Source organism: Dermacentor silvarum, chromosome 1, assembly GCF_013339745.2.
Source record: "Dermacentor silvarum isolate Dsil-2018 chromosome 1, BIME_Dsil_1.4, whole genome shotgun sequence".
Lineage (NCBI taxonomy): Eukaryota > Metazoa > Arthropoda > Arachnida > Ixodida > Ixodidae > Dermacentor > Dermacentor silvarum.
The window spans coordinates 83,597,024-83,613,850 of NC_051154.1; the positions used below are offsets into that span (position 1 = coordinate 83,597,024).

The following is a 16,827-nucleotide window of genomic DNA, read 5'->3' on the forward strand; positions in this document are numbered from 1 at the left end:
TTGGCGGCTTGACGATGGCTGGCCACCCAAAGTGCCGGGGGCGACAACTATGACGTATTTTCGGTTTCCGCCAGCAAAAGTAGAGATCCGTAGTAGTAGAGATCCTTGAGATCCGTATTTGCTATATAAAGATGGTGTCTATGACGCGTTGTGGCCCTAAAGTTGGTTTTGGCTCATAGATATTCCATATAAAGTCCAAGGGCAACAACGCAGACGCCGCGCGCCGTATGCTGTATGTGCGAGTGAAAACGTGCGAGGGGAGCCAACGACCGCGTCTAAATCTCACGCGCGCAAGAAAAGCAGGAAGGAAGCGCGCCTTCTTCCGTTGCACTCGAGGCACGGGCGAGAGAGCGAGGGGGAGGGATAGCGGGGCGGCGTTCTACTGTACTCTGGCATCAACTGCGCACTGCGCGGTCGCGCGGGCCGTATTTTGAAAGCGATCAATTAGCATTGGGGCAGAGTCTAGCAGTGTAGGTGCGTCGGCGGCTCGTAGCTTTGTACGTGCTGTGTGTTCTCGGCGCTCAGTTTGCGTTGAAGCGATAGTCAACAGCACGCTCACTTCTCCAGCGGCGCTTCCACACGCCGCCAGTGTTTGACAGCGCGTGTCCGCGCTCATCGAGTGTGATGTGTCACAGCGTGTACAAGCGCGTCAGCAACATCAACTGGAAAAGGAGAGACTGCCGGCTTGGTGGGCTAGGCCAGCTGCAGCAAGCGGCAGGATCAGGTTTGAATGAAGGGAGAGGGAAAGGTCACACCCACGGCGGCAAGATCGCCGGGTCGAGGGATGCAGGCCCGCCTCCCACACTCCCGCACGCACTCGTGCGCTCGCTTCGCATTCCGTCGCGGCGGAGAAGGTGCTTCCGGTTGCTGCTCGCGCAAAAATGACAAAATTTGGGGCGAAATCTCTAGGTTGTCAGAGGGGGAAATTCGTTATATCGAGGGGGTCTCCCGCTGCCACTTCGTTACGTAGAGGTTTCAAATAGATGTGCTTCTATGGTATAACGGCGGGGAATAGAAAAACTTCGTTATATCCAGGAATTCGTTATATGGAGGTTCGTCATAAGCAGGTTTAACTGTAGTTTCGCTCTCGCGAGACTCTGCTCGTCCCGGCCCCCTTGAAGTATACTGCCGACAGCTCTCTTGGCACTGACTGCGAGCTTAGGACAGCGCCAGAAACACTTGCTGGGAACACTTTCAGTGCCGAGTCAAGCCAAATTTCGCTGAAACTAACTACGAAAGTGATCGCCGGAGAAGACCGCCCAAGGAAAGCTCCATCTCCTCTTCAGACGACGATTACAAGTGAAGAGAACTTTTCCAAATTGCGATTCCTTGAATAAAGGTACCATTTCTTTTTCCGTTCATCTCGTGTTACATTAGCAGTTTTATTTTCTTTATTTTGCGTGACTGCAAAGTCGCCCCTCGCGTTACGATCGCGGTCGCGTTACTTTAGCGTAAATACGGCATTGCACACCCGTTGTGAGCCGCCTGCAGTGTGCATACATGCCAGCCAGCGTCTGCTTAAACCCCCCCCCCCCTCCCGGACAGTACCAGAGAGGCGTCATAAGAGGCGGGTCGGCGTAAAATTGCATCGTGTAATCGAGGTTATTAATACATAATTGCTATGGGGGTTTTGCCGGGACCAAACCAATTCATCGTAAAATGCGGGTTGTCGCATAACCGGGGAACGTATAATCGAGGTTCCACTTGTTTTTCAGTTATTCTCATGAAAGCTCACATGATTCATGACGACTACATACATGAAAGTTTAATGATGTTTTTTTCCAGTTTTTTGTTTTTCATTTTGCAATATCTGCAGATATATTATTTTCCAGTAAGCACAACATAAAGGCACAACATTTGGGATCTGCAAGGTATCTAAATTGGCAGCTTAAACAAGTCTACCTGCCGGCTCCCACCCCCCATGACCCAACGCTGACCAGTAGCACTTCAGCCACATTGTCAGACGTGCCAAGTGCCATGGTCTGGTACCCACTATAAAGCAACATTACTCGTAGTCTAAAGAACTCTCATGCAACTATAACAACCTGGGACTGAGAGTGTTTGCAGGACTCAAGCATTCTTGTTTGTGTGCAGTTAAAATTGACTCCAGTATCTTTTAAGATTATTCATTCATTCATACTGCAAACCAGAAGCAGTCCACGCCACTAGACCTAAAGCCTATGGTTAGGCCTTTTCAAAGCAAAGACTTCCTTCAGTTGGTTCAATCTGCACTGCAACCCATTTTCTCTTCATTGCACTGAGCTGCTTCCTCAAAGACCTGCTTCTGCATATGTGCATCTGTATTCACCCTGAACATTAAGAGACTGACTTCCCCATGCAGCTAATTCACACTGTGGAATTGGGGAAACAAGATTTCACATATTTGAAGCATGGACCCTAATGAAATCTTAAATGCTTTTCTGCTGGTAATTGCAGCAGCTGCAGCAGCAGCAAAAACTTTCTTAACATTTTTGCACATATGGTATCTCTCTAGTACTTGGTATCCAATTCAAGCTGCTAAAACTCACGCACAGTGCCACCAAAGATTATTTCAGCCACTAAGACCTAAATTTTTTGCCCCCATCTAGTGTGAAGCCCACCCACAAGAAGAATGAGGGGAAGTGACTGGCTTTTTAAACATAATAAATTACCATTCACTTAGGCCAAAAAATGCACAAAAGCACTTTTAACTGAACGTAGACTATAACTTTAGTTTGATATGTACTGTTGATTTAGTACCGTTATTGACTATGGAAGCAGCAAATCTATACCATTCGTTTAACCAGAGGCATCACGCACATTGTGGTCTTAAGGGTAGTTATGCTTAAACCTGAACAGGCTACCAGCATTTCAAGTGCAACACATGGTCGACCTTCAAACACTAATGTACCATATTCTCGTATAAGGGCCGTATATCTTTTTTCTTAAAGGGGTTGAGACACCAAATTTTGTGGGTATAAAAGGCCTGCTGTAGGTTTCCTCTGTATGAAAGGACACTCAACATGAAGTGTTGGACACAGCAAACGTTTAAAATATATTTTAATTCGCTTCCAAAGAGTGCCTAAATGCTCGTTCTCACGATCGAGACCCATCGCTAGCGCGATTAACATCAACGTCATTGTGTTGGAAGCGTAACGCGTTTTAGTGACGTCATACCACATTAGAGTGACGTACAATGAGCGGTGACCCACAGCCCGGGGCAAGCCTCGAGTCTAGAGTGCAGTATAAGCTGCATCGTACACAGACACTGTGGGAATCGGAGCTGCCGCAGCTAGCGATGGCAACTGTCGGCGTGGGTTTGTTTGCCTGCGCTGGTACAAAACGTGTGTGCGAGAGCAGACGATGCAGGAGTGCATGCGTCACAGCCTTGTGGGCCCACGTGACCAAGCTTCCTAGCCAGTGACGTCACTGTCCAACTCGGCGCCGAGAAACCGAAACCGAAAATGGTGCACATAAATAATGCGAAATTAAATTATTTACCGAGAATATATGAACCTTCCAGTGTGTATCATGCTTTCTGGAGCAATAAGAAACGTTTGAAACAAACAACGCGCAAGCCAGAAATTTGATGTCTCAACCCCTTTAAATTTAGGTCTGAATTTCTTGCTTGCAGCACATAAATGAGAATCTTCAATAAAAACAGACTTATCTGCCACCATGCGCGACAACGTTGGAAACCTTTACTTTTAGCTTCCATTGCTATTTATTTGTCATCACTGGCTGTTAACAACTGAGCCGGGGTAGCTGGAGTTCCGTTCACCAGAAGTGCACTGTTCATATATGAAGCCATCCAAAGATGAAGACTCGGACGTCACACCATACGTATGGTTGCACAATGGAAAACTACTGCAGTTTTCACATGAAATATGAATGGAATGTTACAGTCGATTGCACCCACATGGTTACAGGCAAGGGGCGACAAAAGCTCTCTGCACAAACGTAATTAAAACTACAACAGATCTCTGTGCACAATGTATGCGCATTCAAGGCAGCGTTTAGTGGCAGGCGCTATCTCCACAAAACAGCTTCTTGGGCTCTCACGCTGCACAAATGCACATGCACAGGGAGAAAGCACGACAGGACAAGCAGTGTGGCACCAAGCGGATTATGCAACGACAGCTTCCAACTGAGTACCAACAGTAAAGCAACTAATAGACTGAGGAGGATCTTAATATGTCATGCAATGCGCCTCTATGCATCATATCGATATCACTTACAGTTAGCACAGTGCATGCCACACAATCACGGCTGATAACGTAAGCACTTGGGAAGGGGGGTGCATGACATGCACATCCAATTTCCTTTCCCCCTCTCCAATACCACTTAAAAATATTTCTACCCAACTTTAAGGGTGTGGCTCTTCCACAAAAATATATGGTACAAGTTCACCTACATACCTGAGTGAAGAGTAGGTACGTTTTTCTTTGAGGGCAGTGACAGGCGTCCTAGTTGGTACAGGTGTGGCCACCTTGGTCTGCAATGCTCCAACTGTGGCTGGTGACAAAGCTGCAGTCAAGTTGCTTGTCTTGGCCACCAACAAACTTTTCGTACCAGGAGCTACAACTGTTGTCGCTGGTCGTGGCTGGAGAACAACACATAAAGACATTAGACTGAGCATATTTCATTCCAAAGTCTGCACAAAATTGCAGTAATACTGCATTATTGTATCTACATTACTGCAGTATAAGTACATTAGACTTCCGGTAATTTGACTCCAGTTTGACCCATGCATTTCTATGAGCCCAAACGTGTGTTATTTCGATCCTAAAATTGACCTTCGCAGATAATTCACATTTGATGAGTCAGCACGCACGCACCTGACCCCTATGGTGACCCTAATAGTGACCCCTTTAGTCGTAACATCTATCTCGACAGAGCTTAGGGGATAGTGAATGCGTTGAACACACGTCATCTCCCTTTGAAAACGCCTATTTCCAGCCTGCCCAATGAAGAGTTTCAAGCAATAACCGTAGCTCACAATGTCTTATTACGGTTTTTACCCAATTCTAACACGAGCCTTTCTTTTCCAAAACATTTGGGCCGAAAATTGCCTGCTACAAAACCAAGACCACCTTCACGGCATATGTATGCCTACCGCACAAAACTGATGTATTGCGGCGAAGCTGACTTTAGAAACCCTCTCCCTCCCCCAGGCACCATGGTGCAACACGTATTAGACCCTTGCCGTTTTTTTCTTGCTAAAAAATTGGTGTGAGTTAGGTTTCTACTTTGTTTAGGAGCTGTAATATTATTTCTACATTAGTCTTCTACTTTGGACACATAGAAAGCGCGTTTGCATTTGATTGTGGGGCGTGTTGGAATCAGGCAAATACTGCCTAATGAATCAGCGGTGTCTTTTGAGGGTGTTTTTTTTTTTTTTTTGCATCTGCTTTAATGCGACCCACAAGATAATTCGATCAATTTTGTCGGTCCCGTCAGGGTCGAATTAATTGAAGTCGACTGTACTAGACACAGAAAAAGCACAATCAAGCCCAATACTGTTTAGATTAGGCTAGGTTTGGGAGTTTTCTGAAAAGGCGTCCGCACAAAATCAAAGTAATACTCCATTACTCTATCTACTTTTACTGCAATGCTAGTACCAGGCATAGAAAAAGCACAACCACTAGACTAATGCAGTCTAGTTAAGTTGGTTTGGTAGTTTTCTGAGGAGGGACTTCAAAACAATCCTACAGAAAAGGCAGTTTCCCGACAAAGTTCACTGTAACATAGATAAAGAGGAAGAGTGCACAGCTCCAACTCCTCTTTAAAAAAATTTATTTCAGTTTCTAGACAGAGCTTCCAACACCAGGCATATGCAAAAAAAGACGAGTGTAAGTTTTATACTGAAAGTTGCATAGAGAGAACTCGCTGTTCTCACAGCAATAGAGCCTAAAACTGGGCAATTTGGTTGACCTTTACAGTAAAGACAGCGCAAAAGGATCGGCAACACAAGACAGGAGTACACAGCACCTGTCCTATATACTTCTATGTCTTGTGTTGCCATTCCTTTTACTATGTTCTCACAGACATTACAGCAAAGCTGTTAGCCTCTAGTTGGTAAGGATGTTTCGTGGCGTGCTCACCCAAAAAACGACAGCTGGAAAGCTTTGTGTTTGAGTTTCCGTGCCCATAGCATAATTATGTTTTCTCATATATTCGAATTACAATCCGATGCTATCATTTCTGCAGGTTGTGCATAAGTCGTACTTTACAAATTTGCTGATGCATATTAATTGAGAAATTCAATTAGTACCTTATTTACTTGCGTAATGAATGCACCCCAGATTGGTCACAAAATATCTGACTTTATTTTGTTTCCTCGCGTAATGAACACACCCCAAACTTTGCAACTGTGCAGTCCCACGATCGAACGGCCATGCTGTAGTTTTCCGGAGAGACTAGAATCCTTTACTCTCGCACATGTTTTTAAAGCAAGCACACTTAATCTCAATTCCCGTCACTGTGTTGGAAATACTTCATAATGATGCCATGTGAGAAATGCCGAAATCAAGTAAACAAAATTCTGCACCTAACTTCTGTAGGCTAAACATACACGCTAGCGGCAAACATGCCGTGGCAGCCCACCGGCAGGGGCGGTGGGTTTGATGGCTAAGGAGCTGACAGCAAAGCCAAGACGAGAGAACACTGACGGTAAGCATGCAGTAAGAACAGGCTGCGTGTTATCACGGTAGCTTGGGGCCTGATGGAAAGAGGACCGTGATAACGCTCGGCCTGTTCTCACCACAACCTTGCCACCAGTACCGGCACTAATGCACCTCGCAGACTTTAGAGAGAAAAAAAAAACTTGACTGGCTCTCTGCAACAGTTACTTTACGCAGTTTACGGACTTTACTCTGACGTAATAGCACAGAGCGCGCGTGCAATGCATAGCCAGGCACAGCGCATGGGAGAGTCCAAGTGAAGAAGGGGCAGCCGGCCCTTGGTCGGCATAGTTAGCCTAGTCGTGCACAGTGTAGAAATTGCCTGTCTGTTGCTTGCTTTTATGCCCGTCTTTGGTTTTGCTGTGTGCAATGGGTCCCAAGTCGAGTTATACGCCCGCAGCTGGACAGAGAGTTTATCTGCTCACAAAACGAACATGCCGATCAGACACCGATAAACTCTGACATGCCGATGAGCAGGACGGTCGATAAAAGAGACGCACACAGCATGGTTGTCAAAACAACAGGTGCCGAAAAGCAGCGCTTGCTTGCGATAACGGCAGACGGCCGGAAGCGGCTGTGAGGACAACAGGTCTGGTGGTTCCGATGCAGAGTGAAGTGCAATAACAGCGCTGTTACAGTTTGCAAATAGTATATGTGCATTTTTACTGCAAATATAAGTTATCTAATGCATTTTAAATCATTACCGTCTTACTTTTCAATTTTTGCTGTTTCGAAAAAGTTCTCATAAAATTTACCCCGCATAATGAACGCACCCCCCAATTTTACTTTGGATTTTGGGGAAAAAGAGTGCGTTCATTAAGCGAGTATATATGGTACTTCAATAACTCATTTGAGCTAGGCGAACGGTCGCTTTTGGTGGTGGTGCTTGTGTAACGTCGTCTAACGTAAGTTGGGGTAGTGGTACTTGTCTAATGTCCGCACTAGCTTCCCTGTACATCTACTTTCACAGGGTGGAATGGAGACAGAATTTTTTTGGGTCATACAAAGTGTCATAGTTAACATGATGATGCACCAAGTCTTGCAAGAAACTTAGGCCTTCTGTGCAAATGCAGTAACTGTGCAGTTTTTGCTATCTTTCTGTTAATTATAAGCCAAATGTTTAATAATTAATTTTATGGTCCACCTGTCAACACCAAAGCTTTAGATCACTTTTAAAAACATAACTTTAGCAATTTGGAGCACACCTTATCTTTTGCGCAGGTTTTTCATACATGACTGAAAGAAAGCCCATAATAATTGAAAAGAGTACACTTACAGTGCACTTGCACAGCTCAGCCGTGCTGCCTTCAAATATGATGTGAATGAACTCAATGCCTTTAACCCCTTAACTGCCGACAACGACGTAACTCATCATCACAACGAGCGTCCTTTGGTGCAGATGACATGAACTCGTCATGAACTTCCAGAAATTTTTGCACATGTGTATACGTGCATTTTCTTGTAATTTTGACAAATAAATATTACAGTGACTCTTGCTATTGTTTTTGTGCAGCAGCAGTAAAAATTATGGGTGGGCGAATATATTCGAAGTTCGGAATACCAATCGAATATTAGTGCGATATCAATTATATGGACACTCTAGGCAAATTTCTGCCGTCGCCGTGAGGTTCCGTATAAAGTCCACAGGCGATAAATTGTCGCCGAGCGCCGTACGCAGTTTGTGCGAGTGAAAGCATGCGACTGTGAGCCGACAATCGCGGCTCACGCAAACAAGGGCGGGAAGCGGAAAGAAAGCGCGCATTCTTCCAGTCAAGCACAACGCTGCGGAGGGAGGGTACGGAGGTGGAGGGGCTCCGCTTTACTGCAGCTGCGTGGTCCCGCCGGTATGGAAGGCTCCGGGGAGGGGGGTTTTGCGCCGCGAGCGCCCGCCCGCCCGGCTTTGTCTCAAAAGCCATCTGCGGGGGGAGCACAGTCCACTCTCCCCGTGTTTTCGTGGCTAAGATCGCGTTGATGCGAGCGCCGGCACGAAGCTCAATTCGCTCGCTGCTGCTGCTGCGTTGGCTCACTCCAGCGTTTCGACAGCGGTCATTGAGTGAGATGCGTTCAGTTTGCTTGTGCGCGCATGACATCATGCTTGTTAATTTAGTTTGTGTGCCTATGTTAACAGGTTTACACAAACGATAAAACTACTATCTTTACTTTGTATAGTTGTCCACTAATTTGCTATCGCAATCGATGCTTCGCCTTTCAGGCAAAACTGCGACTTTTTATTCGCTAACTACAGTACAGTCCACTTATAACGATATCGAGAAGAACGAGAAATCCGATCGTTATAACCGATCATCACTATATCTGGACTGCCGAAAAAAAAAATGCCGAATATACCTTGGCAGTCCCGAAACCGAAACTGCCACTTGCGATAAAAAAAATTGACGTTGTAGAAAGTAGGTTGTGAAAAATAAAACGTTTATTTATACCTCTAAATAGTGTCTCAATCGTTAGGTGCACTGAAATAGAAATCTGCACTTGCTTTCATGGAAGTTTCGGATTCACAACCACCGTGTGCATCACGTCCATCAGCTGCGCGAACACTGGCGGCTTTAATTTACCGTGCATGAATTCAATGAGCGACTCGATCGACGACATTGCGCTTTGGTTGAACATCGGGGTCGGTGTCAAAGACGGGCCATTGTCAATCTTGTCGTCACTGCTGCTGCTGTCGTCGCCTCCATCGTACAACCCCGCCGTCTGTCGCGACAACAATCGCCCCATCGGTGCCTTCATGATCGTGGCGCTCCTGGTTTTCATAATCGTCGATATCGACTGCACGAGCTCATACCTCTTCGAGTCTTTCAAAATTTGCAGTTTCATCTCAAGTGGCGCACCTCGCGCTGAATCCACGCTCGTTGAGAGAGAGAGTGGGAGGAAGCGCAGGCGCCCCTCGCTTATCGCTTTGTTCTGCCCCACCCCACCCCCCCTCTTCTATGGACGCTCGCACGACTGCCGGCGACGTGGGCGCGAAGCAGCTGGCACCATCTTGTGCGCGCTGCGCCAACTTGCGTTGGTCTCCGTGGCTTTCGCAATCTGCGCGCGAGCGGGATGCGCTGCACGGTAATGGCAGCAGATACAAACTCGCGTAGGCAAACTTTTCGCCCCGTCTCGGTTAGGGGCAACTTAGGAACGCAAATTTCACGATTATTCTACATGAAAAACGCCGAATAGAAGCAAAATTTCAATTGTTATATCCAATATGCGGTGAATAACATATCGTTATATATGGATCTTTTTTCTCATAGCCCTAATGCATAAGTTGATACTCTTAGGTCGACTCATCGTTATAGCCGATATATCGTTATATGTGGACTGCACTGTATTCGTATTTGTATTCGAAAAGGACCTATTCGGTATTTTCAAATATTAGAAACTCAATGAATATTTTGTTATAATCGACTGTTAGTCATGTTACTGTTCTCCATCTGCTAAATGAAGTATCGCATATTATATAAAGTGAAACAACAGCAAAAGTTTCAAAGAATTGTATGAACAAAATGAATAATGCCAATTTTGTTTTACAGTTTTGTGGTGGACGCCGACATGAAAACGTGTGAGCTTTGCTTGCAGTCTGTCGTTCAGTATTTTTGCCAGTCTAGTCATACAGCATTTTTATTTTTTATGCTACGCCCAGAGATTTTTTGCTTGCAACAGGCTCTTTTACATGTGTTTAAGGTACAGAAGTTCTTGAACAGCCTTTTTTGTTTTATTTTTCTGCAACTTCGTATCGTTTCATGGCCACCATTTATTTAGTACTTTTGTAAAACATTCAACACAGGAGCCATTTAATGTTGGAAAGCTCGTTTTCAACCAGGCTCTAAATATGTGTTTAAAACCAGTTTTTCCCCAGATAGCTGTCTTTCTTGGGTTAGTCAGTTCAGGCGTGCGACCTATTTATACAGAAATACATATTGCTGCTGTAAATACATATATGGGTTGTTCATTTGACTATTCAATATTCTATACTCACTATTTGTATTCGATTTATATTCAAAATATTTAATATTCGCCCACCTCTAGTAATCGTATCTTTAAAACAAAATTGGTGTAAAACATGCAGGTCTAAAAACAATTTCACACTTTTAATCATTTCTTCGGAATTTGTCATGGCAGTTAAAGGGGTTAAGGAGCGTGCTGGTTCTTTGACCGAAACTTTTTTTTCTTATCTTTAATCTGCATGTTAGGGTGTTAAATACTTCTAGATAGATGTAAATTTATGTGCCTATTCCACATATGAGGCACATTTTTATGTCATTTGGTCCTAACGTTCTGCAAGCTTCCTTTACTTAATTTTCCAGAAAAGTTAGCAAAAAAACAGTTATTCAGTCTTTGCTAAGCAACAGCTTCTGCATAATTCAAGGAATCCAATAAGACTGACCTTTCGGTTATGTTTACCCTGGAACAAGATTTGGGGGACTTCGAAGTTGACGCTCAGAAGAATGTTTTCTGTAAATCTTATTTGAAGTCTCGCAACTCTTGATGCAGGAGCAATGTGTGTCCCGAGTTTCATACTGATGCACAATGGTTCACTGGAGCAACGAGCATCCTGTCAATGTACTCGAGAACTATGTGACATGAAAATAATGCTGCAGGTAAGTGTGCCACTATTTAGTCCCAGTCACGTCTGCTTTACACAATCAACATGCACTAAAAGTGGCATCCCCTAAAATAATCAATTAAGAATATGGCTGTAGATTATAAAGAGCAGCCCACCGTGACCAGCCGCTGGTGTTGTGCCAGGACACCCTGGATGTTTGCTGTGTTAGCCAGCTGTGCTGCCAGGCCACCTGTTGTTGGTGTCATCACCCGTACCTGTGTTGTCGCATGAGGTACCGCTGGCCGCGCCACTCCAGCCACTTGCTGCACAACGAGGTACAATCAACTTGCTTCTCTGGCACTGGTGCCTCTACTAGCATGCACTCACGTGCCACACAAGTGTGGATAAATTTTTAAAGTGCAACCAACCTGGATATTCGGGATAATGGTAGGTGTTGATGGCAGCGTAACTGCACCCTGTGGTGGTGGCCGCACTCCTTCGATGGTGAGTTCTTTCGTCATAAGAGAGTGTCGCAGGTATGGAAGGCTTTTCTGAAGACACACATCAAGATGTCTCAGCATATAATGAACTCCCCTTATAAACAATAAGACTTCAAGAACTACAACAAACACTGAATATTAAAAATGCAGAAACATGCTGAAATGGTTGACATTAGGCTGCAGTCTATCAAGAATGGAAGATGGAGGAGCATGAAACTACATAGAAGTTAATGAGTAAAACTAGGTTATGTGTATGTATGTGTGTATATATATATATATATATATATAGTTTAACTTCGTCATAACAAAGTCCCTTTGGACACAAAAACACCTTCAGTACCTACTATTAATTACAGTGGAACCACGATTGTACGACTTTCAGGGGACCGCGCAAAAACGTTGTATAATCCGGGTGTCGTATAATCGAAAAATTATGAATATAGGCAGTGATGCTCAGTCTTGCCCAAAAAACGGGTACAGACTGCCTGAATAAGCCCGTGGCACGAACCTGCACTGCTCCAAGGAAGGTAGATTAAATTATAAAGAAATTACCGTATTTATTGATGTAACGCACATATTTTTCATCATTTTCATTGCTTGAACTCAACCCTCATGTTGAATAACAACAAAATTGGCCATTTTAGAACAAATGCTCTAAATTCCACGATTTCTAGTGCTATGTTGGCAACCTGTAACTTTACACCTCGATCCAATCCATATACAAGTTGACCAAAGTCAGAACTTGTTTTTGATTGGAATTGACGCTGTTTTTGCTGTGCTTGTGCCTGGTTACGATGCCGCAATACCCTATGGCCTTCTGCTTTTCGACTCCGTTCAATCGCGACATTATGGCGACGCAGCGCATTCGGTACAACGGCCGCTTCGAGAGACTAGCAATTTTGATCGCCGAGGAGCTGGGAAAGTCTCCCGCAGCTCGGTGTCTCGACGTCAACGAATTGCGGATGGCGGGACCAGCGGCAGGCCCTGTTTAAGTGCGAGGCCAGTCGGGAAGGCTCTGTGGAACCTGAAGTGGCTTGGTACTGACCCCAAAAGAAATGTTTGTGCAGTCTTTGAAGAAGTACTTATATCTCAAACAAGCTTGACGGCACGGAAGATGACTGATCCTCGGGCCATTACTTCTGGAGATAGTTTCGGTTTCGCGAGACTCTGCTCGTCCCGGCACCGAACCCCTCGAAATATATGGGCGACAGCGCTCTTGGCGCTGATAGCATGCTTAGGACTGCGCCAGAAACACTTGGTGGGGACTTTTCAGTGCCGAGTCACGTGAAACTTCACGAAAGTGAAACTATCCACGAAAGTGATCGCCCGAGAATACCGTCCAAGGAAAGCTCCGTCTCCTCTTCAGACGACGACGATGATGAGTGAAGAGAACAAGTTTCCGAATTGCGATTCCTTGAATAAAGGTACCATTTCTTTTTCCGTTCATCTCGGGTTACAATCGCGGTCAGCTTACATTCGGGTGAATACAGCACTGCATACTCGTTATCAGCCGGCTGCAGTGTGCTCACGAGCCAGCCTGAGTCTGCTTAGGGCTTTTCTTTTTTTTTCTCGGACGGTACCAACAGAAGCGTCGTATGAGGCGGGGTCGGCGTAAAATTGCGTGATGTAATCAAGGTTACTAATGCATTATTTCTATGGGGGTTTTGCTGGGACCAAACCAATTCGTCGTAAAATGCGGGTCGTCGCATAACCAAGGGACGTATAATCGAGGTTCCACTGTATATTCTAACACACGCAGATATCTGCAAGAAAAAAATTCCAATCAGGTCTATGTGAAAGAAGCAAGCAAGGTGCCTCCGACAGGTCGGCAAAGGTACTCTTGCAGATTTTGATGGCCCGTCGGCAGCTTGCCATATTGATACGAGGCACGGGACCAATAAATTGCATACATGTGCTCTACATTGCTGTGAACATAGAACCGTGCAATCAGTTTTATCATGCGAGAAAGGCACACTGGCTTGCTGTCTGTGGTCCAACTAAGCCAAGCCACAGGTCAAAATGCATGCGCGCGTCCCATTTGTGCCATTTCAAGTTGCTATTGCTGAGTATCACCAACGAAAGACTTTCTGAACATGGAGGGGACTGCACATGGAAGCGAACTTTGCTGCTACATCTATCAGCCTAGCTTGTGCATCTGATCTCAGAGTCAATCACCGATAAGGCGACAGTATGGGCAGCTTCTCGTGACAGCTTGTCACCAGCCACTCTGTCAGCCGGAGACAAATTTTTTTCACAGCAGCACTGCTTGCTTAGTCTGCTAAGCCTAACCAGCACCGCTTCGTCAGTAGTCAACAGCCAAAGTTGCAGTTTCATGCCTTGTCAACATGACGGCAACTATGTTCATGGCAGCCGTGTTTGCGGCATTGCGCACACAGTTCATGTATGATACACTGTGTGGCTTCTGAAATTCCAGTTGTTATTATACATTTGTATTAGGGTTAGGTGACAGTGCCGCAGAGGAAATCCAAATAATCGCACAGGTCCGAAAGATCCGACGTTTGAAAAATCAGTCGAGAACAGTATTTGGCATTTCTGCTACCAGAATATATTTATGAGGCATGTGCAAACAAAAATTTGCACATGCCTATAACCGACACCACGCCGGATCCCACATTTTCGATTTCGTTATAGCAGAAAATACCCCATTGAATTAAAGCATGATTAACCAAATTTTAAATTTACTTCTTTATATCCGATAATTCATTACATCCATGTTCATTATATCAAGGTTCGACTGTGTGAGTGTGGGCGCATGCGTGCATTAGAGAGAGAAAGAGAGATGGCCCTGTAATTTCAGTGCTGTTATACAACTGTAACTATCTTGTGAAAGCCATGTCTTGTAAACTGATAACATTTTCAATATCATCTAAGAAATTTGTCTGCAATCATGTCGACAGTATGCACTCAGACCATACCGACATCTCAAGCACAAAATAAACACCTATAAAAAGAAGTCACTGCAAACACAAGCCTTACTTTTAGAAAAGGTACAAGGCATGGCTGTGGCGAAGAATTAAGCTCCTTTTGAAGCTGATTTGTGAAGTCTTCAGGCTGAATCGTTCCATCCTGTGAGAAGTAAACAAACACCAAAGAGGGACACATTACTAGCCACTCAGTCAAAACAAGAAAAAATTTGATCGTAAATGTATCACTTACAATGAGCCCCTGGATGAGACCCTTGACATTAGAGGCAACTTGTTCCGGCTGATCGCTAGCAAGCCGTATCAAAGTGGACAGAAAATTCTTGCATTTTTTCTTGGCAGTGTTTGGTGACATCTGAAACATATGCAGCATAGTCCAACCTGAAGTTTCTAGATCCTACATTTCTACAATGAAAGATAAGCAGACTTGTGTCACTGTGGGGAAGAGAGACCATTTTTTACAGAACCAGTTTGCAGAAACAACAGCATACGAATTTTGAGGGACACTATAGTCAAGTGGAATAATCTGAATTAATTTTGACCTTCTCAATTTCTTTAACATGCACCAAAACTCAGTGCCAATATTTCTGTTTTTAGCTCATACAAATTTCTGACTGCAACAACTCCTATTGGCAGGAATCAAGCCTGTATCCTCGCACTTAATCCTAGTAAAGTGTTTTGGCTATGGACCCAAGCTTTAGAACCTATCAGACCTGCTATAGAAGTTAATTGGTATCTAATAACCACGCAGGTGTTCGCACTGATAACATTATTAAAAACACAATAAGACAAACAAGAATGATTTACACACAATAAGCACTTGCAATAAGCGCCTACTGCATGTACTTCATTCCTGTTTGTCGTCTCCATGTGTTTTCAGTCATGTCACCACAAATATATCTTTAATACTGACCTTAAAATACAAATTACATTCATAGTGAGTACGTATTCTTTGCAGTGCACATACATAATACATTGTTGGGCAAGACTATGCATGTCTATCTGCAAATATAAAGAAGCTGCAACACATGAGCTGGCCAAGGCATGTTTTATCTGAAAACAGGAAAATACATGGGAAAATGTCCAGTGCGCTCAATACTAATGAATTTAGTTTTCTGTTCAATCAATTTTATTATGCTCTGACATTCGCTCCTGCTGCTCTGGCCATGTAGTGAGTGTACTGTCTGCCTTCTGGGAATAAACAAGCTGGAAGTGACACTATACATGTTGTTTTAATTCTTATTATACTTTTCACTTGTGCTACATTTCTCGTCTTTATTCTAAAGAGCATATATCTCTGGCTCACTACTACAATCACATTCCTCACTACAATTTCTTTCCATATTACACTTTTTATACCTCTGAATAAAGCACAAAACAAACCAGAAAAAAGCCAGAGAGAGCCACCATGTGCTCACCTGAGATGGGGTTGTGGCAGCAGACTGGCTGTTAGCAACAGTTGTTTGAATGGTGAGAGGCTGTGTAACAGAAGCTGTAGTAGTAGTGGCTGCCACCTAGGAACAAAGATAAGCAATTTCAAGGAACAACAATTTTTTAGCCTTCATAATGACCACGAGTGCAAGAACAACAAGAAAGCTATACCTTAACCGTGACGGTCTGCTGTTGCAGTGGCTGCCCCAGTGTTTGGATAGGGGTGCTACTGGGCACTGTAGGCACAATGTTGATACTTGGCTGACCTTGCTGCAGGACTGTACCCACCATTGGCGTTGCATTTGTCTGCAGTTTAACAAGTTAAGGGAAACATACCACCAGTAAATAATGGCGTTGCATTTGTCTGCAGTTTAACAAGTTAAGGGAAACATACCACCAGTAAATAATAACTGAAAGCATATCACAATGTAAACGAACTTTCAAATAGGGTATGCAAAAAGGACACTTTAATTTAACTAAGCTCCAAAGCACACTGCATCGTCTGCAGGAATGAATAGCTTGGCCTGTTCAAACTATCGTGCTAGTTTTGACACAAGAATGATAGTCCTTTGCCAAATGATGGCAATTAAAAGAAATTTTTCAATCCCCTTCCCGTTACATTTGTGGAACAATTCATGATGTTACAGCTCAATATCACAACTGAACTTCAATGCATCATGAGAAACTGATGGGTAGATGCGAGAAAACAAGAATTGTGCTGACAAGTATGGATTGCTCACTAG

The 16,827-nt window shown here is 44.2% G+C and overlaps 1 protein-coding gene across 4 annotated transcripts in view; it reads right to left on the reverse strand.

The window, feature by feature from the left end:
- The window catches only part of LOC119431670 (transcription initiation factor TFIID subunit 4-like), a 99,498-nt gene that overhangs the window by 29,370 nt on the left and 53,301 nt on the right, over positions 1-16,827 (reverse strand). For all 4 annotated transcript variants that reach the window (XM_037699164.2, XM_037699169.2, XM_037699157.2 and 1 more), the window contains 7 exons: positions 16,256-16,390; positions 16,072-16,167; positions 14,889-15,008; positions 14,709-14,798; positions 11,640-11,762; positions 11,388-11,534; positions 4,398-4,582 (listed from right to left, as the gene is read on the reverse strand). In XM_037699164.2, coding sequence (XP_037555092.1) covers positions 4,398-4,582; positions 11,388-11,534; positions 11,640-11,762; positions 14,709-14,798; positions 14,889-15,008; positions 16,072-16,167; positions 16,256-16,390 — 896 coding nt within the window. The remainder of the gene's footprint in view (positions 1-4,397; positions 4,583-11,387; positions 11,535-11,639; positions 11,763-14,708; positions 14,799-14,888; positions 15,009-16,071; positions 16,168-16,255; positions 16,391-16,827) is intronic.